Source organism: Monodelphis domestica, chromosome 3 (genome assembly GCF_027887165.1).
Source record: "Monodelphis domestica isolate mMonDom1 chromosome 3, mMonDom1.pri, whole genome shotgun sequence".
Taxonomy (NCBI): Eukaryota; Metazoa; Chordata; class Mammalia; order Didelphimorphia; family Didelphidae; genus Monodelphis; species Monodelphis domestica.
In genome coordinates this window covers 537,452,347-537,477,163 of record NC_077229.1, presented here as the reverse complement: position 1 = coordinate 537,477,163, position 24,817 = coordinate 537,452,347, and the positions used below count along the sequence as shown (strand labels likewise).

The 24,817-nt window shown below is 35.4% G+C and overlaps 1 protein-coding gene across 4 annotated transcripts in view; it reads left to right on the top strand.

Annotated features, from left to right (window-relative positions):
* The first annotated feature begins 7,195 nt into the window (after positions 1–7,195).
* The window catches only part of PGGT1B (protein geranylgeranyltransferase type I subunit beta), a 64,041-nt gene continuing 46,419 nt past the window's right edge, over positions 7,196–24,817 (top strand). The window contains exons 1-4 of one of the 4 annotated variants that reach the window (XM_056825044.1): positions 7,725–9,062; positions 10,757–10,826; positions 12,803–12,921; positions 23,529–23,596. In XM_056825044.1, the coding sequence (XP_056681022.1) occupies positions 10,810–10,826; positions 12,803–12,921; positions 23,529–23,596 (204 nt within the window). In that variant the 5' untranslated portion in view covers positions 7,725–9,062; positions 10,757–10,809. Of the gene's footprint in view, positions 7,682–7,724; positions 10,827–12,802; positions 12,922–23,528; positions 23,597–24,817 lie in introns of those variants that run through there. The other 3 variants (XM_001370169.4, XM_007486608.3, XM_007486609.3) reach the window with 3 other exon arrangements.

Here is a 24,817-nt window from a genome sequence, read left to right as displayed (position 1 = left end):
CCAGTTATGTTCAGAAATTATCATTTTCCTTGCTAACACTGTAAATATGATTATGTAGTGCCTGATTATTAGATATTAAGGTATATACCTGGCTAAAACCTTTTTGTTTGTTTTTTTACTCTAGAAGATAATTATCTCTATTTTGGCTTTTTAAATTTTGCAATAGCAAATTGAAGAAAATAAATAGAAATTTTTATTATTGTTAACTTAAGTACATGCAGTAAATGGACGTTTCCCCTTATACCTTCATTATCATTATGCAATATTGAAAAACTATATTTATATGAGTATTGAACAATTTTACTACATTAAAATAGATGCTAGCTTATGTACTTAACTAATTTATTTTTTAAAAATTTATTTACTTAATTGATTAATTTAGAATATTTTTCTATGGTTACATGATTCGTGTTCTTTCCCTCCCCTTTTCCCTCTTCCTCCTGTAGCCAATGAGCAATTCCATTGGGTTTTACATGTATCATTATTAATCAAGACCTATTTCCCTATTTTATATCCCATATCCCCATCAAATCATGTGATCAAGCAAATGTTTTTCTTCTGTGTTTCTACTTCCACAGTTCTTTATTTGGATGTGGATAAGGTTCTTTCTCATAACTTAGTTAACAAATTTAGGAAATGGCAAAGTAAGGCATTAAAGTTAAGAAGCAACATAGAGATGAAAGAAGGCAAAATTGGAACTATTGCTATGTTCAAAATCTAGTTTTGCCACTTATATTCTGTATGAGCCTGGGTAAGTCATTTAATATTCCTAGGCTTTAGTTACCTCATTTATGAAATGAGGGAACTAGACTCAGCAACCTGTATGGCCCCTTCTAGCTCTACTATTGGTAACTACTTAATATCCTGAATATCTTAAATAGATGGAATTATTATGAAATAAAGTTTTAATATTTGTTTTATATTCATTGTTAGTGTAACAGAAGCCTGGCAAATGGGAGGGTAGGGCCTAGTACTTTGAGCATGTACAGTCACTCCTGCTCAGTACCAACAAACACACTGTGTAATGGAGTACCTTGTCTTCCACTTCAGAGTATATACAAGTAGACCCTTACTATCTTCTACTTTGTGATTTAAAAAAAAAAAATCTTTTAACGGGCTGCTGAGTTGGAACTGGAACATGTTAAAAGCATAGACTTACAAAATAGCTATTTTTCTTTCTTTCCTCCTGGCCAGGAGATTTGGGGATAACAATAGAACTTACTCTAACCCTTTCATATGTACATTCAGTTCTATCTCTTCTTCCAAATAAAAGGCTTTTCATCACTTTGTGATTGGGGACTGGACACAATAAGGATTTACTTGCTGCATGTTCTTTCAAAGGGAAGTCAGGACTCTCCATGATACATTCCTGGAAACAGGTTCTCTAAGAAACCTGTTTGGCATCAGGCAGATCAGATTGCATGCTCAAAAGTCTTTGATAGTCACTCATTATATTTTAAAAAGTCTTCCTTGAAGAATTATTTGAGATAGTGGCCATTTATGAGTAAGTTCCATAGTGGATAGAGTGCTAGGTTTACAGTCAAGAAGACCTGAGTTCAAATTATACATAAATATTTACTACCTATGTGACCCTGGGCAAGTGATTTAATCTCCCTCAGGCTCAGTTTCCTTATCTGTAAAATTAAGAGGTTAAATTTGATGGCTTCTAGGTCACTTCTAATTAAATCTATAAAATTTGTTTAATGTCTGACATAATATCTTTGTACTGTTGCTTTGCCTGTTACTGGCTTTTTTTTTTAAACCCTTACCTTCCATCTTGGAATCAATATTGTGTATTGGCTCCAAGGCAGAAGAGTGGTAAGGGCTAGGCAATGGGGGTCAAGTGACTTGCCCAGGGTCACACAGCTGGGAAGTGTCTGAGGTCAGATTTGAAACCAAGACCTCCCATCTCTAGGCCTGGCTCTCAATCCACTGAGCTACCCAGCTGCCCCCAGTTATTGGCTTTCTTTAAAATTGTTCCAATCCTCCTTTTTAGCCTTTCTCCTTGTTGAGAGTTAGTGGACAAGAATGGAAAGCCTGAAGAATTCTCAGCTACCTTTCCCTTTTTTTCAGTGAGGAAATTCTCAAGACTTTGAGACCCTATACTCTTATGTTCCCCAGGAAGACATTTTTGCAATTAGGAATCCATTCAACATAGAGCCAACACAGTAATTTATTGCTTGGTTGTCTGTAGTTAACCTTTGATGTAAGGTTCCCTTTAGGGTAAAGAATATCTTGCCTCTTGCTAAATTATAATTTTTGTCTTGATTATTAATTTCTCTTAATTAACACTTATTAAACAGCTATATTCCAGGCACTGTAAAAGAAATTGATCCTATTCCTTGAGTAGCTTCCATTCTTATCCACAACCAGCACTTATATAGTGCTTTTTAGGTTTGCAAAGTGCTTTATTTATGTTATCTCATTTGATCAATTATTTATTGAGTAGTAGAGGTGGCATTTTCAGACTTCTATAACATGGTCATTTGACAGAAAGCTGGATAAAGGATGACCAGGTCCAGGAAAAAATCTTGACTGTCTTCAGCACTGTATGAATCTAAGAAGGTGAAAATTAACTCTCTTTGGTCCATTCAAACAAAGACCATTTTAAGCAGCCAGACTGTTGGTTTCCCAGAAAATGTTGATAACTCTCAGAAGGAAAGGATTCCTTAACTTAATCAATTTTGAGCTTAGTGTCTTTGGAAAGAACAGAAAACAGCTCATCACACGTGTCTTGGAAATTGGAAGGAACTTGTAACAGATCACACAATCTATAATTATGTGCAAAATATGATCAAAGATTTTTGGTATAAAAGGAGTGTGTATACTCACTTTATTATCAATATTGTTATTGAAGAAAAAGGTTTAGTTATTGAAATCAGAATCTTCTTTGTTAAAATATACATTTGAAGAGTACATGTAAACATACACATACATACACGTTCACACACACAAGACACAGTATTGTTTGTGTCACATCTTGATCCTCAAAAATTAATTCTTGGTGGGGGCAGCTGGGTAGCTCAGTTAATTGAAAGCTAGGCCCAAAGATAGGAGGTCCTAGGTTCAAATCTGGCCTGAGACACTTCCCAGCTGATCTTGGGCAAGTCACTTAACCCCTGTTGCCTAGCCCTTGCCACTCTTCTGCCTTGGAGCCAATACACAGTATTGATTCCAAGACAGAAGGTAAGGGTTTAAAAAAAGTTAATTCTTGAAGGAAATGATAATGAACTTGTATCAAACTCTGATCCAGTTTCTGATCCAAGTCAAATCAACAAGTATTTGTTAAATGCTTACCGTGCATTCGTTGTGTGTCCTTAGTTTTTTGAAGAGGACCAAGACATCACAAGTTCGTTGTGTGTCCTTAGTTTTTTGAAGAGGACCAAGACATCACAGGGTACATGAATTGGGTTTAAGTTAGGCCAGGTCATCAGCCTCACTCCTTCCAGAGCCAATGAAGTCCAGTGGTAAGATAGTCATGATGATTGCTGATAGCCTTGGAGTCTTTGATGCCTGATCTAGCTCCACAACATTTGGAAAAAATTGTTCCCATCTGCCCATTCCACTAGGAGAAGACTTCGTATGCTTAGGGTAGACATTTCACTAATTTGCCAATGGTTTGAAGTTTAGTCCATCTGCCCACATAGTTTACTGAGGTGTGACCACTGCATATGCTACAGGTTCTTGGAGCCACAGGTGAGAGTTGGCAGTGGACACCAACTGTGAATGAAGAGCTCTGAAAAAGGCTTGGAAAGCCCTTTCACCGGAGGTACTAGTCCTCCTTGAACACCCATCAACCATGTACCAGGCATTTTGCTAAGTGCTGAGAATATATATACAAATTGAAAGAAAGACAATCTTTGCCCACTTACATTCTAATAGGGGAAAATGCATAAAAGAAAGCCAAAAAATTTAGGTATGTGGGGAGAAGAGGGGATTGATATTCAGAAGAGGGGATTGATATTGATATTTCAGGCCACAACAGTATCAATAAGGCAATCAGAAAAATTTTAGACAGAATCTCTTCCTGGGAAAGATACAATGCAACAGGTTGATAAATAAGTTTGGAAAGTTATACAGATGCTGAAGATAGTGTTCTGAGGATTCAACTGTCATAAGAAAATACATTTGGTCATTTGAGGACTTTCTCCTTTTAAAAAAATCTCTTGCTACCCTGAGAGATGATAAAATATCATTTTAAAATGTGTTAACTAATTCAATGGTACAACCTGAGTTGTCAAAGATGAAGCACAAATTCTAGGAGTCTCCACTAAATTTTGAATAGAGGACTTTTTTTTTTAACATACAGCTTAAGTTCAGAAAGCTTTTCTACCAGGTTTGTTACCTTTCTGCACTGTAATAAAAATTATTGAAAAATATTAAATTCACAAGGGATAATGAAAAGACATACTTGGTCACTAATAATCAACGTTGCAGATATAAGATATAGGAAGTGCAGTTAGTAAGTAGTTAGCAGTTGTTATAAAAAAGATTCAGGGATTTTATAGTTGTTAGCTCAATATGAGTGTGATGTAACAACCCCCCAAAAAGCCATTGTGATCACAATCTACATAAAGAGAGGCATGGTTTCCAGGAAAAGGGAAGTGGTACTTTCACTGTCCTTGTCAAACTATCTGGAGTAGTGTTCAGTTCTGGGTACCACAGTTTAAGACCAACATTGATTAGCTGAAGAGTATCCAGAGGAGGGCAACCAGGATAATGAAAGGGCTTGAATATTTCTCATATGAAGATTAATTGAAGATTTAACCTAGTGGCTGAAGAAAGGCTTGATATTTCACTGGCAGAAGAATTAAACTTGAAGGGCAGAGTCATGAATGAGTGGAAGTTGCAAAGTGGCAATTGTAGGTCAATGTCAAGAAAAATTCCCATAGCTGGGATGGCTTGCCTTGAGAAACAGTGTAAACTTCATGACCACTTATCTGCTATATCATAGTGGAGATTACTTCACATATAGGTTGAGCTAGTTGCTTGCTGGAGTCCTTTACAATTCTGAAATTCTATGATCCCAACTTTAGGAAAATCATTTTGGCCACTGTGGGAGGAAGAATTGGAGTGGAGGGAGACAGTCAAGGAGACAAATCAGGAAATTTTTTTAGTCAAAATGCAAGAGGTGAATAAAGGGGACATTTGAGAAATTTTGTGGAGAGTTTTGTTATTCAGTTGTTTTAGTCATGTCCTACTTTTTGTGGCTACATTTGGTGTTTTCTTAGCAAAGATACTGGGATGATTTGCCATTTCTCCAGCTCATTTTACAGATGGGAAATTTAGGCAAATGAGGTTAAGTGATTTGTCCAGGGTCACATAGCTAGTAAGTGTTAGAGATTAGATTTGAACTTTGAATTTGTATTCCTGACTGACTCTTAGTCTGGCATTGGATCCACTGCCCCATCTAGCTGTGGAGATAGAAACTATAAAATAAGGCATATTTGTAGGTTGAGTGCAATAGAGTCAGAAACTTAAAATCATGTCAATAGGAAAAGACGGACTTCTGACAATTAGAAGATAAGGGTAAAGAGTGGAGGGGATTGAATTGTATTAGTAACAGAATTTGTAGCTGTTTGGATGTGAGTATAAGGGGAGAGAGAAGGAAGATTCAAAGAAGTTTCTATGACAGAATACCATAAGATATAAAGAAGTTAAGAAGAGCATCAGATTTTGAACATTTTGAGTTATAGATTACTCTTGGAACATCCAGATGAAGGGAATAGAATCAAGAGTTGGAGTAGAAAGAGATTTTAGGGATACATAGGCCAACTTTTTTTTTTTTCTGTCAGCAGTTAGCTGGAATTACAGGCTATAGGAGCTCAGGGAAAAGATTGATATATAGATTCAAGAGTCATTTGTATAGAGAGAATTGTGAGAATGGAGGTTATTTCCAAGTCAGAGAAGGTGACCATAGTGCTTTGGGGGGATATTTGTATTTTAGGGGATTTGAGCCAATATAAAAGAGATTGGAATGTCAAGGAGGGAGAGAGACAGTCATGGCACAGAAAAGTAAAATTCAATTCAGCATCCAAGGTAGTGTTAAGATGTTGGAGAAAGGACAAAAATGTAACGGATACTTGTTCTCAGGGAATTTTCTGATGTGGGGTGGAAGGTGTGAACAATGGAAACAAGTATAGTACATGGAAAACAGGAGAAAATGTGAATGAGGGGTATCTTAAAAGTGGTGGTGAAATAACTATTTCTTGAAGGAAAACAAGGATATTCAGAAGTAAAGATGAGGAGGGAGAGCAATCAAGAAATAGAGGAAGCCAAAGAGGCAAGAAATGGGAGTCTCCAATTTAGAAATAGTTCTACTTGGCTACAAGAGAGTTCAGAAAATGGAGTGGTATAAGTAATGCAGCTGACAACCGGTTTGTGGAAGGCTTTAAATTCTAGACTAAGGACTTTGTATTTTGGGCCTAGAAACAATGGCTAGTAATTGAAGGTTTTGGTGTGATATGGAGCTGTGGTATGGTCAGAACTGTGGCTTAGTAAAATCATTTTGACAAGAAGAATGGGGATGGAGAATACTGCTGACCTCAATGAATACTGGGTATTGAGAAGGTAATGCTGGTGAGGAGGGAAAGGCAGTTAGTTAAAGGTTTTCTTGGCAAAAGTACTGGAGTGTTAAATCATTTCCTTCTTTTGCGGATTAAGACAACAGGTTGATTTACCCTAGGTAATACATGTGGGAAAGTGTCTGGGTTCGAATTTGTATTCGGGTCTTCCCGACTCCAGGCTCGGTGCCCTCACCATTGAGCCTTTCCATTAACTTACAAGTCAAGGGGACACTTAAAAATTTTATTTTTATTATGCAAAACATACTTCCATGTTGGTCACTATAGTAAGAGCACACTCATACATAACTAAAACCCCAAAATAATACCATAAATACATGGATGTGAAAGACAACTCCAACAGTTCTTTCTCTGGAGGTGAATAGCATTCCCCGTCAGAAGCCTTTTAGGATTGTAAGGGGAGACTTTTTAGAGAAAGTTTCTGTAGTACGTGTGTTCTTTGTTTTGTAGAATCGCTGACTAAATCTGCGTGGTCATGGACAAGTTACTTCCCACCTCCTTTCATGCCCTCAGTGCTCTGAATTGTAGGGTCAGTAACTGGAAAGGGAGGGGGAGGGACAGGAACCGGGCTGGAAGGGGAGGGAAGAATTTGCAGAGCACGTCTGTAAACGAGGAAGTACCCAAGTGAGATGAAACCGAGTTTTCATCAAGCAATTTTTGTGGTTAACTTAAATCAAAGGCTATAGTTGTTGACATTTTTTAATTCGTCACGATTCGCGGGTGGCGTGCTGCTAAAGAAGTTCTATAACAGAACTCACATCCAGCTCTAAGGTTCTCGGTCACTAAGTGGAGGACCCCCGGAGAGTTTTTAAATTTCCTCTGTACGAAGGAAACCAATGAAATTCCTCGGCTAGTGTTTCTGGGGCAAGGGCACTTTCTCGGCGACGGGAGGCGGGACCTCCTTTTTCGAGGTTGAAAAACTTCCGGTGAAAGGTGTGGTACGACATCCGGAGCAAGATGGCGGCGGAGGGGGAGCGGTTGACCTTGGTTGACGGAGATGTGGAGCGCCTAGATTTCTTAAGGGATAGGCATGTCCGATTCTTCCAGCGCTGTCTCCAAGTCTTGCCTGAGCGCTATTCTTCCCTCGAAACGAGCAGGTAATTACTGCCTGAGGGAGTCTTGGAGGCTGCGATTAGCATTTCCCCAGGTCTCTGCGTGCTCTGGGATGGCGCTGTGGAGCCCGTGGTGTCGTGCAATGGAAAGAGGTTTTTGGACCTGTGTTCAGATCTCATTTCTTATACGTCTTCTCGACGCGACCTCAGGCAATCAACTTACAAGCATTTTTTAATTGCCATTTTTTAATGTGTCAGAACTGGCCAGGTTTGGAGGGATTCAGTCCAGTCGATAATTATTAAATGCCTGATCTGAGCTGGACACTGATAAGCGCTGAGGACACAAAGAAAGGCAAAAACAGTTCCTGCTCTCAAGGAGCCGACTACTGATGGGGAGACGACTTGCAAACAAAATAATCAGCAGAGGGAGCGAACTAGAATTAAGAGGGAGCGGATCAGGCTTCTTGCAGGAAGTGGGACTTTAGCTGGGACTTTAAGGAAACTGGGATCTTGCGGTGAGGGAGCGGCTCCCGGAACGCAGAGCGCGTGGCCAGCCAATGATGATAGCGCTCAGAACTGGAGGGCCGGGGGCAAAGCTTTGCCAGGCCAGTTTCCCAGGATCCCCGAGTACGTTAAGACTGGAAAAGTAGGAAGGGGCCAGGTTTAAAAGGATTTTAAAACCAAAGAGAGGTTTTTATATTTGATATTGGAGACAGCTGGAGTGGTCAGAATAGTAATTGAGTAGAAAGTCCGACTTTCCCTTTAGGAAGAAAAGTTTTGTTGCCGAGTGGAGGATGTTTAGGAGTGGAGAAGCAGGGAGGCCAACAAGCAGAATTATTAAAATAATTGAGGCGTGAGTGAAGTAGACCTGCTTCTGCACTCAGTTGAGAGGAGGTGTATAAGAGAGATATTAGAAGACAGAAACGACAGGACTTAATAAAATGTGGCGGTTGAAAGGACTTGAGGATGACATCCCTATTTTGTCTGGGTGATTTGTTATAGGGGGAGGGGAAGGACAGGTTGATGGGAAAGATGAGTTCAGTTTTGGACATGCGGAGTTTAGGAAGTCAGAAAGACAGTTGGAAATGTGAGCCTGGAGAACTGGACAGAGGTTAGGGCTAAAGTAGATCCGAGAGTCATCTGCATAGAGAGAATAATTAAAACCAGAGGAGCTGATGGGATCACTGAATGAAATAGTATAGAGGGAGAAAAGAAAGAGAACCCCAGATAAAATATATAAATACAAAAGTGCCTTACTTTCTGTTGTATATTTCTAGTATATACTTTGTTCAAAGATTAGGAGATATAAAATAAGCATGCAGAATGTAAATACACAAAATCAATACAAAGTTGTTTGGGGAAGGCTCTTCTTGGTTTTGCAAAGTCCTGTATAATTTATTACATTTGATTCTCTCAACCCTGGGAGGTAAGTCCTATTAATAACCTTATTTTGAGCCAGGCCTAGAGAGGGGAGGTTCTAGGTTCAAATGTGGCCTCAGACACTTCCTAGCTGTGTGACCCTGGGCAAGTCACTTGACCCCCATTGCCTAGCCCTTACCACTCTTCTGCCTTGGAACCAATACACAGTATTGATTCCAAGATGGAAGGTAAGGGTTAAAAAGAAAAAACAACCTCATTTTAAACATGAGAAAATTGTGTCTGGGAAAGGTTAAGAGACTTGACCCAAGGTCACACAGCTAATAAATGTCTGAGGTGGAATTTGAACTTGGGTGTTCCTGACTCCATATCCAATACTATGGACAGTTTCACCTCACAGGATTAAGTTGTAAAAAGACTTAAAATACAGTGAAGTTTGCATTTAATCCTAAAAATAATAAGGAGCCACTGGAGTTTAGAGAATGGATTAGTATGGGAAGGCAGAGAAATCAGTCTCAAGTTAAGAAGCTATTGCAATAATTCATAGTAGTGGTTGTTTGAGATGAGGCTCTGAGGTTCACAGCTCAATTTGAGGAAAGAGAGCTGTGAGAGTTCTGAGAAAAGAGATGGTTTGATACTGATGGAATGAGATGGGGAAAATCAGGGAGAAGTAAAGTTATTTCCTTGCTATAGTGAACACTTGGGTGAAATTGGGTAGCAAATGTTTAGTGGATCCAGTCAGCTTGGATTCATGACTTCGTTCAGCTATTTTAATCAACAAATGATAAGAGCAGTTGTGGCTAATTGTGAGAGTAATCCAGGATTGGGGTTTGGCAGGGGATAGGACACAAGGCATTTGAGAGCATAAGATAGTTTAATAGGTCCACTATCAAGTTAAGATTGAAGAGTAAGGAGAGGGTAGCCAGAGGCAGTGATAATGGCATGGGAAAGAACTGTGGAGCAGAAGGATGGGAAGTTGCTGTGAAGGTAAAGGAAAAATTAGGAGAAAGGCATGATAGATGGAATGATAGAATATTATGATAAATTCTTGATTAAGAAAGTGAAAGAGTTTGGGGTTTGTTAATAAGCTCCTTGAGGGCAGGGACTGCCTTTGTTCTTTTTGTATCCCCACTACTTTGGCATAGTGCCTGGCACATAGTAGGTGAAGCAAGGTCCAGAGTGTGATCATCCCAGTGTGTATCTAGGTGTAGTAGAAGAGTAAATAAATAGATTATGGTAATTGAGAAGCCTGTGATTGATCTTAAAGGAAACAAGGGTTTTTAAGGAACATTGTTAATTGACCATTGTAAGTTGACCAGAGAGTAATCATGTCCTATCCTAAGTACCCTCAGGTGCCAGTGGTCAGAGATCTCACCAGTACAGCAATCTCCTATGTTCATGTGTTTTTGCTGGCACAAATGAAATGACTTTGTTTCTCTCCAGGGAGAGCCTCAAACTAAATTTGATGATGTCTCATTTGTGTGATTTTTTTTTCATGTTACTTTATGCCTTTGTTTTAGTTTAGCAAATAATATTCTCTCCCCTTGGTAGTTACTTTGGAATTTAGAAATCAGTTTCTAAGAAGAAAGAAATTATTAAAATGTAGATGGGTTATTGTTAGCTTTTTTTTTGCTTCTACTAATCTGAGATGTCTTAAACTAATATGAATTCCTTTTGATTTCCTGTTCTGCTAACACCATAAATGTATTGTTTAATTGAAATGTCATGTAATGCAATTTTAAGTGAAAACAACATACCCATTGAAGTCATAGTATTGAGCTGAGTTTCTTCTGTGAATGGTCAAGAGAGATCTGTAAGTTATATTTTTTATTTTACTATGTAATAATATTTTTACTGTTTTTGAATTCTGATAATGGGAAGATGAGGTAGAACATTGAATTGCCCGTATCTTCCATAATCTTATTTATCTTGTGGCTAAAAATTCCCGTGTTACTATAAATGCATATTAGGACATAATGACAGAGAAGCAAGCTATTCAGGCTATAACTGCAGTTAAATTAGGGAGGCATTTTAGCATTTATAATATATATGCCAGATGAGGTCAGCTATTGATTGACATACAGGAGGTATGGAGTAAAGTGTAAAAATACTCTTTAACTTTACTAAATTGAGTAGATTTATACACACATATATATGTAAGAACTAGTTTTTGAGATGTCTTCCAAAAAGTATAATCATCAATTTTGCCAGTTACTGTTTTTTTCCTTATTGTTGATCATGATTCAGCATTTATTGCATGGGAAGGAAAAGAGAATCATTTGCATAAAATAATACCTTGTTAAAGTTTAGATGGATGGATTAGAGTTTGTGAATGGTTGTAATGTCACTAATACTTCATAAACAACTGTTTGTTATTGGACCTTTAAATTGCTACAGAAGGTAATTTTAATTTACCTTTTAAACTTATAGACCTTATTTTTTATGTATTTTGATTCATCAAATCTTGACTGAGAAACAGGAAGAAGTGTAGTCTCTTGTTCATTTGAAGGCTAAGTCTTGGAATTGACCAGGGTAAATAATTCCCAAAATTCGGGAATGAATTTTTATACCTTTCTGTTGTCTGCTACTTCTCTCTTTTCACTGGTAAGGGTTTTTATTCATGACTGTAGAACAAAAAGTATTGATTTTAGTAAATGATTACTGCCCTCAACTGTTTGAGTTTGTTTTTCTTTTGTTTCCTTCTTTCCTATATTTTAAAAATCTCTTTCCTCCAATACTACCTGTGTATCCATAGGCAAGTCACTTAACCGTGCACCTCAGTTTCCTCACCTGCAAAATAAGAAGGTTGATCTATGATTGTATGATCCTATTTTTTAAAATTGTCAATAGAAATGCTACATGTTTACTTTCACATATATTAGTTTTCTGTATTTTAGATGAAGGAACCCTAAACCATCTAGTCAATCTTTTATTTTTGAAACTAGAAAAATAAGGGTCTTATACGAGAATATCAAAAAATGTATAAGGAAATATAAATTTTTATGCTCAAATGAAATGTATAGAAATTCTTAAAATTCTAAAATGAAGTTTTCCATCATATAATACTTAATATTAATTGTATCTGTAGTAGGATATAGTTAGCTATTTTAAGCCCTGTACAAAGAAAGACAACTGTTTGAAATACTTATTGATCATTGAATTTGGGAAAATAAAAATATTTTTAATCTATTCAGAGACAATGCCCAAATCTGATGAATCTCAAGTTTTTGTTTTTTTTTCAGAATTCATCGAATGTTTCTGTTCTTTGCTCCAAATCATTTAAAAATAATTTGCAATTTATATTATTCAATTTATACTATGTAAACATATTTTATGAGAAAATACCTTCTTGATGTTGTTTATATGAATACTGAAAGTGACTTATTCTGGCTAATTTTTATTTGAAGAAGTAAACATTCCCCTAAAAGAGCATTTTTGGCTGATTGGATGAAAATTGAGTTCAGTATATTTTGTAACTTCTTGTTTAGTATTGGTGATTAAGTATTATATTTTTTCCTTTTATTAGACTATATAGATTTTTATTTTTGAACTCCTGCATTTTTAAACTCATGTCTTACTCTCATGTACCTTGGTTTTCCCTCATGCTCTGTTATGTTTATTCACTATATGATTAATAGAGGAAGGAAATATTTTTTTTTTGGATTGAACAAAGTTGGAGTATTAAAGTTATTACAAAATTAGAATGTGCTCATCTTTATCTATGATCATATGGAGTTCAATGGTTTGATAGTTATGGTGGAATTTTACCCTTTTCCCTATACATTCTAGGTTGACAATTGCATTTTTTGCACTCTCTGGGCTGGATATGTTGGATTCATTAGATGTGGTGAACAAAGATGATATCATAGAATGGATTTACTCCCTGCAGGTTCTTCCCACAGAAGACAGTGAGTGAGTTTTTAGCATCTTTATTTTTGATATATTTTATTTAATATTGAGTGCTTTTGGCTCTTGGATTAGTCTGTAGTTTTGCAAATTCTTTTTGAATTTTCAGAATTTTTTGTCATTTTGCTCATTTCCCTTGAAATATACTCACTTGGAAGCAACTAAGGACTATTCTGTATATTTTATTTTACATTAATTACCATAATTATTCCTTTCATGAGGTAAAAATAGTTCATTAAAATGAGGTTTTTGTAAAAGATACAAAACATTCTTTAATCATTTTTCTATATGCAGAGCATGCTGTTAAGCATATGAGGAGGTACAAAATTCTCTCAGGGATTTTATGATTTAACTAAATTTGGAACCAATATGCTATTCTTATATAAAATGGGAATAAACTAGCTGTTCCAACCTTATAGAACCACTATGACCATAAAATGAGTTTAAAGGAAAGTACTTTTGTGTGTTAATGAAATGTGTTGAAAGGTGATGCTACTGTTATGGTTTTGGGTGGTGAAAGTTTAATTCATTGGCACCTGAGTTTCAGGCAAGCATTATGCCAAGCCCTTCCAAGATAAATTGAGGTCATCTTCCTACCTTTGAGATCTATTCAGCAACAAAATACTATGCTCCTCATAAAATAGAAATAACACCGTATATATACTTATAGGTAATTGTTGCCATTTTTCTTTTGTAATACTTGCAAGGGGTACAGGCTCTGCAAATAACTAACCAAGTAAAAAGTTATGATGGAGCTGCCCTGTTATATGCCATTTCATTTTCTCAGGGACTGGCTTTTGGAGCCCTCTCTCTCATCATCAGTTTTCACTCTCCACTTTGGACTTGGTAGCACCCTTGTTGGTGAAAAGATCTTTCAGCTTTTTTATTGACCTTGCTTATTGGCATGGTCTCTTGACCGAAGCAAAATTTCTTTGCTCATGTAAGATGGGACTTCATCAGGGGTATTGCTAAGCAAATAAAAACTTTACATATATATATTTCTTTTACTTGGAATTGGGATAAGGGATGATAAGATAATAGTATTATAAAGTAAATGGATGTTTTGCCTTTGTGGTTGCATTTAATACATCAAAATTTCCTCAACTTTCCGGGTGGGATTGTATGTTAAAATAGCAAATGTTTATAGAAATCCTAAAGGTAAGATCCTGGAGTTAGACAAGAGTGCTCACCTTTATTTATAGGTGAACTATTCAAATCTCATAATTTTGGGTTAGTCAAATAGTTGCTTTTGGAGCTTTTGTTGGTACCCCAACATACCTAATTGAAGTGTTTGCCTAAGATCATATGATCACAGAATCTTACAGTTGGAAGGGACCTCAGATGCTCCATATTTTATCTGTACATAAAGGATACTTTCTGTTTGATTGGGGGGAAAATTTTTGGAGTTGTAGGGGAACAGGTACATTAATATACTTTGGTGAAGCTATGGATTGGTTCAGCCATTCTGGAAAAAAATTTGGAAACAGCCAAAAAACACTTAACTAAACTATATCCTTTGATCTAATGAAGTATTAGGACTCACATATACAAGAATATTTAGACCACCACTTTATATAGTAGCAAAGATCTGGAAACAAAATAGGTACCTATCATTTGGACAATGGTTGAACAAATTATAGTATAGAATTATAATGGGATACTATTGCAGCATAAGATGACCAGTATGACCGATTTAGAGAAAAGTAGAAAGACTTGCACATACTGACATAACCAAAATGAGCAAAACCAGGAGAACAGTTTATATGGTAACAAAAAATATAATGAAAGAGAAAGGCTTCAGAAACTGATCAAAGAAGGAAATAGTAAACCTCAATTTTGCAGCATATCTCTTACCTCTCAACAAAGAGGCAGTAGATTGGGGATGTCCAATAAAATAGACATTTGCAGACATGACCAATGTGTTGATATACTTTGAATATTTTGAATATTATGAATATTTTGTTATAAGGGAGGACTTTTGGGTGGAGGGTAGCTTAATGGATAGTGATAAGAAAAAAATCAGTTTTATTTATAATATGTGTACTTTAATACACAGAAGAAAAATCCAGAAAGAGATACAAATAGAGTAAGTAGTACTTTTACTACTTGTTAAATTAAATATATATAAATGCATGTATATAATTTAACAAGGTTCAGGCTCAGATACTATCTCTATGACCCTGAGCTATTCACTTAACCTCTGTTTGCCTTCATTTCCTCAACTGTAAAATGGTGATAAAATGGAAGCACTTACCCTCTAGGGTTGTTGTGAGAATCAAATAAGATAAAAAAAATTTTTAAAGGCATTTAATACAGTACCTGGTATACTCTGTAAATGCTTTTTTAGCTTTCCCTTCCCATGTCTCTCCCATCCTTAACAATCTCTTATTTTATTCATCTATCCTGCTCTCATTCTATATCCTTCCTTCCTTTTGTGACTAACTTTCTTCAGAAGGATATATATAATTGGTACTTCCACACCCTTTTTAAAAGAAGCTATTTATTTATTTAGAAGATTTTTCCATGGTTACATGATTCATGTTGTTTCCCTTTCCTTTTCCTTACCCCCTCTGCCCCCCAGGGCTGATGAACAATTCCACTGGGTTATACATGTATCATTGTTCAAAACCTATTTCCATATTATTCATATTTGCAATAGAGTGATCATTTAAAGCCAAAATCCCCAATCATATCCCCATCAAACCATGTGATGAATCATATGTTTTTCTTCTGTGTTTCTATTCCCAGTTCTCTGCATCTTTTTCTCTCTTGATTCTCTGCTAGCTGGCTTTCTATCTTATCATGCTCTCCAGGTTACAAATGGTGATCTCTTAATTGACATATCTAATAAATTTTCCTAATTCTCATCTTTCTTGACTTCTGTTATGATTAAAGTTATCTCAAGACCGATTTTTAGAAAAAAATATGTTTATTGTTTAACATCAAGTTTATTCGTTAGGCCAGTATAATCAATAAAATGATATGGGTTTTCATGACTTTCTGGTGACCAGGATGACCCTAGCTGAGTCAGGCAGCTTAAATGATTTTTAGGAATTCATAATTTCATTATTTAGCCCCTTTGAACATCCCAAGACATCCAACAGCTAATTAAAGGTGGTCCTTCCCCACCATCCTTGTTCATTTATTGACCAAATTCTGTTAAAAAGAAAGACCTTCCTGGGGATTCCTAAGGACAAAAAAATATATACAAAAAGCAGCAGACTGGATAGTATCTCTGACCCAGATCCCAGAAGTAGGAATACACAGTAATTCTCCCTAATGTACAGGAATTAATATAATATATGAAAAATATTCTTGCACTTCTCTGAAGTCTTTGTACTCATTTTTCATTGATAGTCATTTCTCTCTAGTTTATTGAAATTCTACTCTCCTGCTTCTCCCCTAATCTGTCTGCTTCTTTTCAGTCTCTTGCTAGATTTTCATCTGGATTAGGCCCACTAACCATGGATGTTCTTTGGGGCTGTGTTCTGGGCCCCTTTTCCCCCTCTTTATTATTTCACTTGGTGATCTCATCAGCTCCCATGGATTCAATTTCTTTACTGATGATTCCCTTTTCTGTGTGTGTGTGTGTGTGTGTGTGTGTGTGTGTGTGTGTGTGTGTGTGTGTGTGTAAATAACTCTCCAGTCCTTATATCTCCAGCTGCTTATTGGACTTGAATGACCCATAGATATCTTAAGACCAACATCTCAAAAACTGAATTCATTGTCCCACCTCCCACTGTCTTTGAGAGTCCATGAACTTCGATCCTGCTCCTTACTTTCTCATTCCCTCCATAGTAAAGTCTGTCTCTCTGTCTCTCTGTCTCTCTGTCTCTGTCTCTGTCTCTGTCTCTGTCTCTCATCTCATCTCATCTCATCTCATCTCATCTCATCTCATCTCATCTCATCTCATCTCATCTCATCTCATCTCATCTCATCTCATCTCATCTCATCTCTCATCTCACGCCTGGACTACTGCATTATCCTTCTGATTGGTCTCCCTCCTCAAATCTTTTCACCCTTAATTCATCTTCCCCTCCTTTGCCAAATTGATTTTCTTAAAACTTAGATATGTCCATGTCATCCCAGCCCCATTTCATAAACTAACAATCTCCTGTCACCCTCAGAATCAAATATAAAATCCTCTGGTATTTAAAACACTTCATAATCTGGCCTTTTCCTCTTTCCAAGAAAACCTTATTCATCTCCCCTCACTTCTCCACTAAGATCATGGGACAGAGATTTCCTTGTTCCATCTTCGGACTGTAGACATTTTTTCCCCCACTGACTATCTCCCTATTTTTGGAATTCTTTCTCTAATCTATTGTCTGTAGGCTTCTCCAACTTTTTTTCCAAGTCTTAACCATAATCTTCTATAGGAACTTTTGTGCCAATCTGTTCTGCATATATCTTTTACATACTGTTTCTTCTTTTCACTGTGATCTCTAAAGCAAGAGCTGTTTTTTGTATTTTTTTGTATTTCTGTCACCAATGCTTATCACAATATCTGGCATGTAGTAGGCATTTAATAGATGCTTATTGACTAAAGTAGTAGTTTCGGGGGAAAATCAGTTTCTCATGGCATTTCATTCCATTTTGGGATACTTTCAATTTGTTAGGAAATTTTTGTTATATCTGGCTTCTTAAACTTTTTTTTTTGCAACTTTCATACTGTGCTCTGATTACTACCTCCTAAAGCCATGCTTTTGCAAAGTACTCTTTAATTCCTTGTCTCCTTAATTTAAATATCAAAGAATTCTAGAGCAAGTACAACGAATTTTATAAAAGCAAAGATTGACCTTTTGAGGTGTACCTAGCCCTAACTGCTCTTCTGCCTTGGAACCAATTCACTTATTAATTCTAATATCAATAGATATTAAAGATATCTAGAAGATAGTACCAGTTAGAAAAAAAGAATGAATTTTAGCATTCTTTTATTCTGCATAAACCTTGGATCTTTGGATATGTATAAGCTTAGTTTAATTTAATTTGTATTTGTAGACGTCAGAAGAATTCCTCTGTGAAACTTCTTATAAATGTGATTATGTAAGTCTTTAAAATAGTATAGAGACCGGGGCAGCTGGGTAGCTCAGTGGATTTAGAGCCAGGCCTAGAGATGGGAGGTCCTGGGTTCAAATCTGGCCACAGACACTTCTCAGCTGTGTGACCTAGGGCAAGTCATTTGACCCCCATTGCCTAGCCCTTACCACTCTTCTGCCTTGGAACCAATTGGTTCCAAGACAGAAGGTAAGGATTAAAAAAAAAATAATATAGAGAAACAATTAACAATTTCATTAAAAAAAAAAGACAGGAAACAATACATTGAAAACACATTATGGAGTGTAGCGAAAGCAGTATTTAGGGGAAAATTCATCTCTCTAAATCAGTAAAATAGACAAAGACCAGATTATGAATTGGGAATGCAACTTAAAAAAAATAGAAAATGAACAAATTAAAAATTCCCAATTAAACACCAAGTTGAAAATCCTGAAATTCAAGGGAAAGATTAATAAAATTGAAAGTAAGAAAACCAAAGAACTAATAAATAAGACAAGTAGTTGGTTTTATGAAGAAATAAATAAAATAAGCAAACTATTGGTTAACTTGATTTTTAAAAAAGAAAGAAGAAAACCAAATTAACAGTATCAAAAATGAAAGTGAAATGAAATTGAAACCACTGAAGAAGAAAATTAAAGCAGTTATTGGAAGTAATATTACTCAACAATTTGCCAATAAATCTAACAATCTAAGTGAAATAGATGGATTGTTAAAAAAATATAAACCACCCAGATTAATAAAAGAGGAAATAGAACACTTAATCTGATCACAGATAAAGAAATTGAAAAAAGGAGCCAGGTTTGGATAGATTCACAAGTAAACTCTATCAAACATTCAAAGAACATCTAACTCCAGTACTGTGTAAACTGTTTGGAAAAATAGGGGAAGAGGGAATCCATTCCAGCTCTTTTTATGACACACATATGGGACTGATACCTAAACACAAAGCTAAAACCGGGACTATAAAACTATAGACCAATCTCCACAATGAAAAAAACACTTACAAGGAGATTATAGCATTATATCTGTAAGATTTAAATTAATTTCCAACACTCCAAGAATTATACTCCACCAAAGCCCCCATAGGAAGACGAGAGAGCGAGAGGTAGGGCTACACCAAATTTATATCCTCCCTAAGTTGGCACTAAGGTGAGGAAAGTGGAGTGCTGGGAATTGTAGCTTTTTAGGGTAACATATTCTAATTACACATATCAGAGGAATTATACATTTTGACCAGGTAGATTTTATACCAGGAATGATTCAGTAGCAGCATAATTGACCATATCAGTAATAAAACCAATAGAAACCATGATTATTTCAGTAGATGCAGAAAAAGCATTTTACAAAATCAATACCCATTCTTGATACAAACATTAGAAGATATTGGAATAAATGAAACCTTCCTTAATATGAAAAACGTCAAATATCTAAAATAATATTATGCTTTATCAACCTTTTAGCTGTGCAATTGAGCCTTAATCTAAATTCTAACCATCCAGAGCTTGTTCCCTCATTGACTTGTCCCAGAATTTTTGGACAGGAGTTGTAAGTTGACATTCCTTTGTGACATAGAGAATGGTCTTAGGGAACATAAGTAGGCTTGTGGGAAGGAAAAAGTAGAGAAGATATTTAGGAGTACTCTGAATTCTCTTGCATATTGAAATATGGAAAAATCAGCCAAGCTTAGAGTTAGCTAAAAGATGAATGAAAATATTTAATAGTAAAGAAGTTATTAGTAACTTTTCAGGTATCTTTTTCTTCCCTTCCTCCTTTCTTTGTAATCACATGCATATAATAATATAGAATTTAAATTTATAGAATTTGAAATCGGAAGACATTTGGAGATCTTTTCGTTTACAGATGAAGGAATTGAGACCAAGAGATATTTTAATAGATATTATTATTTTTATTATATTGGCAAAGCTCAACTATAAGCAATTACTACCTTCAGTTACTTAAATTGTTATTTCTATAAAGAGTGCTTTGAAGTTACCATATAATTCCTATTGTAGCTTGGTAAGTGGACTAGTTACTTTATATTTTCTGAATAGAATTTTTTTTTAATATGAATTTTGTTGGTAATATACAGAAAGGATAATGGTTTTTGTGGGTATTGTTTTTGTTCTATTACTTAGTGAAGTTATTAATTGGTTTTGTTAATTTTTGCTAGAATCTCTAGGTCCTTTTAGTAAACCATTTTATCTTCAAAAAGCTATATTTCCTTTTTGTCTATACTTATTTTATCAGTTAATCTTGATTTATTGTTATAACTTGGATTTCTAGAATTATATCCAGTAATAATAGTGATAATGGACATCTTCATATTACCCTAATTTTACTTGAAAATGTGGCAGCTCTTGTTAGATACTATTAAAATATTAAGAAAGTCCATTAAGTAATTACAGTGCTTTTTGTTGATTTTAACATAAAAATAGGTTCTTATGAAAAGTATTGATAGTGACTGCCTGACATGCATTGAATAACTGTACTCAGAACACTATTAAAAATTGTATGATTTTGCTTAATGAAAGCCACTTAAAAAAAGTTAGAAATCAAGCAAGTGCACAAGGCTGAAAAGAATTATTTTGACCAGTACTTTAATTTGTTTTTATTTTTTGGTTCAGACTTGTGGTATTATTGATGAAGATAACTCTCAATTCTAATTACATGCAATACAACTCAATTCCAAAGAGTAAAAGCAGTATTCTAGAGCTGCTTGAAGAGGTTAAGTAAGGTTAATAGAGTTAAATGACTTGCCTAATGGCTAACAGTAAAATTTTAATCTGGAGTAACCTGATTGAATTTTTCTGTAATGACTTCAACTGGAATAGTAGATGGTACCCTTGTACTTAAGTTGGGAGATAATTTCCTTGAACTTGTGTAGTTTGCAGTAATGATTAACATACCAGTCCTCTTCACCAGATATAAAGAAAAAAAGAAAAATAAAGGCCATTTTCCACTTTTCTAGGTATTTGAACAGTTAAATTTCTGAAGAGTAAAACTGTTGTATTGTTATGATTAAATTGGCATTTTAAATTGGAGTAAATCCCATTGTTTTTCATAAGATTTATATTAACCCTACCTGGCCTACCTATCATAGTGTTTTGCTTAAGGTCAAGTGGATCTGTGATCTCATTGTTGTGAGGTAGTCTCTTCATTGATAAAGGTCACATCACATTTATGCTTTCCCATCTAGTATTAAAATTGTCTTCTATGAACTCATATCAGGGAATCTATCTCTTATGTTACATGGCTTTTCAAATGACACTACCTCATTCTAATCACATGATGCAGTCTGCCTTTCCAATCTTAGATTTCTTTGATGACATTCTTTACTGCTTTTTAAAATTTTTGTAATGTTGCATCCTTGATGATAGCATTAGAAGGGATTGTGTTTCACAATAGCTAATACATAATGCTTATTATGTCCCAGACCATACATACATTAAGAACAATCCTTATTCGCAGGAGAATATACAAAATTCCTTTAAATAACTTTTTGTTTTTTAATGTCAGATTTTGCAAATATCAGAAATTTAATAAATACTTGTTGAGTTCAATTGAATGGAATTAATCTCTCTTTGGGAAAATTTTAAGTAAAATGTGAACTCTGTTAAAAATTGCAAAAATTTCTCAGGACAGAGATTTCCTTTTTTAAAAAAATTTTTTCTTTATTTCCTCTTTTCCTTCTTTTCTATAGCTGAGTTTTTTGATGTAAGTAGATATATAAAAATGTTTTAATTGAGTGAACACTGTCATGATAATTAACATTTATGTAGCATTTTAGGTTTTGCATATATTATGCCTTACATATAGTCAGATCCCTCAAACAACCCTTTGAGGTAGGTGGGTACTGTTTTTATTCATTTTTACAGGTGAGGAAACTGAGGCTGAGACATGACTTAATAGGGTCACTCAGCTAAGTACATCTGTGAAGCAGGCTTTGAATTTATGTCTTCCTGAGCCCCCAATTCCAGTATTCTATTTCCTACATTACCAAGGTATTTGATGAAATGAAATCTTTTATTGCTACTAAACATGTTTTGACAGGTGTCTGGGTAATGAAACTAGAAGAATCTATTTACTTGGAACTTATGAATGCCAATATTTAGTTGGAATCAGTTTAAAAAAACTCTTTAGTTAAACTAAAAATTAATCATACAGAGGCATGGAACAAAATGAGGAAAAGCAGAACAGAAAAGAAAATGAATGGCCTGACAAGGACTAACAGGTATTTTTGTAAAATTCCCAGGCAAAGAAGAGAGCCTAAGAAAATGTTAACTTTCTTTTAAAGAAGAAATTTGGGCAATAATAAAACATTATTTGCCAGGAAAAACTTTTCAGGGTATGGGGAGAGGAAAGTATCTTAGGAAAAATGCTAATTTGGATTTAATCTGAATTCTTTGATTTCACAGTGTGGGTGAATATGCCAACCAGCGTAGCTGGAAAGCCAAATTTCATGTTATCTTATTTTAAAAACAATATATAGACCCTTCTGAATTTTCTCTTCTCACTTGCCAATTTGTTTCTTTGTGCTATAGCCGTCCCTTCTATCTTCTCTTTTAACACAGGTTAATAATAAAGTTCTCACTTCTGGGTGATGTTTATGACATTTTTAATAGAAATTTTAATGAGTGAATATATAAGGTTGAGTATTTTATGTTAAGCATGTTAGTTTTTAACTGTCAACTTCACAAAATATCAGAGTTAAAAAGGATTTCAAAGGCCAATTCATACCTGAGCCTCTTAACCTCTTAACTTGCCAGACAAGTAATCATGCATCTTTACCATATAGACTTCTAGTGAGAAGGGAACCCAGTGCCTCTAAAGTCATCTCATTCTATTTTTAGACAGCTCTTATTGTTAGAAAAAGATGTAACTATCACCTAGTTTTGCCCTTGGGGCCAAGGAAGAGAAGTCTCATCAGTCTTCTATATACTACTCCTTCAGATACTTGAAGACAATTACTGTTCTTCCCTCCAGAGTTTCTCTATTCAAAGTTCAATATTTCTACTTTCTTTTACAGTTCTCATATAGCATGGCCCCAAGGCCTTTCACTATTATGATTGCCTTCCTCTGAGGGCTCTCCAACTTTTCTAGGGACTGTATGGCTAATACTAACCTCACATTAGAAAAGCTTAAATGAAAAGAATATATGTTTTCTGAAAGTATCTGTAAAGATGTCAGACCAGCATGTTTTGGTGACTAAAGAACCAGCTTAAGAGTTAAGACTTTATTTGGTTATCACATCTGATATATACTGACTGGTTATGTATCTTTGGGCAAGACATTTAACATCTAAGTGCCTGTGGCAACTCTCCAAGTCTCTTAAGTAGTAGTTGATGATCTGCATTGATATGAGGGATTTGCAGAACTTCCCTATGCCACTGAAATGGAAGCTGTAAGACAAAAAAATTATATAAGTATCTATCCATATACATCTCATTTGATAGCTATTTTTTCCCTGATTGCATATTTCACTGTATTTTGCTACTTAGCAAAAATAAGGTTTTCATTTTAATTTAAGTAAATGTGTATGTTTACTTTCTAGGATCAAATTTAAATCGCTGTGGTTTCCGAGGCTCTTCATACCTGGGTATTCCATTCAATCCATCTAAGGTTAGTTTAGCTTTGTGCTGGGGGGATAAAAAGGGACAGTAGTACATGGTGCAAAGAAAGTTGAGAAACTTGTAAAACTATCCTTTGCTAGCTAGAACCAGATTATATCTATTAATATGTTATATTAATACAATAAAAGCTGAATTATTTTCTGGAACGCATTGGAACCTGGTTATTTCTGATTTTTCTTTTGTTCCTTATTCCCTTGTAAATACAATCCAGCAAAGATATTATTAGTTAACAGTACTTATAGAGAGTGGTTATTTACCCTTTCTGCTATTTAGTGAAAAAAAAATTCTCTATCAGTGTTTTTGTAAACAATGATTTTTTACATGTCTAAATAACTGTTCAGTTATAGGAAGAAGAGTAAGGGAAACAGTGTCAAGTCATTTTGGGTAATATTTTAGGCGTCTAGATGGGATCAGATTATAGAGTGTAAGATTAAAATTGATATCCAATAACTCCAAGTATTATGTTTTATAAGATTTATTAATAATCATAAAAAAACCTAAGTAAAGAGAAGTTTTCCCAACTACGTTCGCTGGAGAGCAGAGAGAGAGGGCGGAGTTACAGAAACTTATCTCCAAAACTTAAGGACATAATGTGAGAATGAAAGTGAGATTCTGGGAAATTGAGTCCTGGAGTACAAAATTAAAATTATACAATCCCTTCTGTGATTTCAGTGGAAAATGAGCTTGTAGAAACCTCTCAGAGTTTTATGCCTAGTTTCCCCATGGAATCAGTACACACAACCAAATCTAAAGATCTTTAACTAGAGGTACATACAATATTGCAACTTCTACAGGGAAATTACAATAATTTGGGGATAAGACAGAAATAAAAGAAAAAGAACAAAACCAATGTTTTTGGTTTTGCATTACAGGATAATACAAGAGGAATTTGAAAGTTAATAACTATTCAATCATCCCTTTATGGCTATCGTAGAGCAAGGGTCCCCAGACTTTTTACACAGGGGACCAGTTCACTGTCCCTCAGACCATTGGAGGGCCGGACTATAAAAAAAACTATGAACAAATCTGTGTACCACTGTCTGGGATAGTGGAGGCTGCAGCACTGGCTGGGATGGGCCTGTCACACCTTGCACAGGCCCATGACTGCCACCACTATACCAGGCAGCAGTATACACAGCGTGGCATCCCCTCCCCCAGATCACCACCCACCATGCTGACATCTTCCATTGTGCAGCCACATAATCTCGGA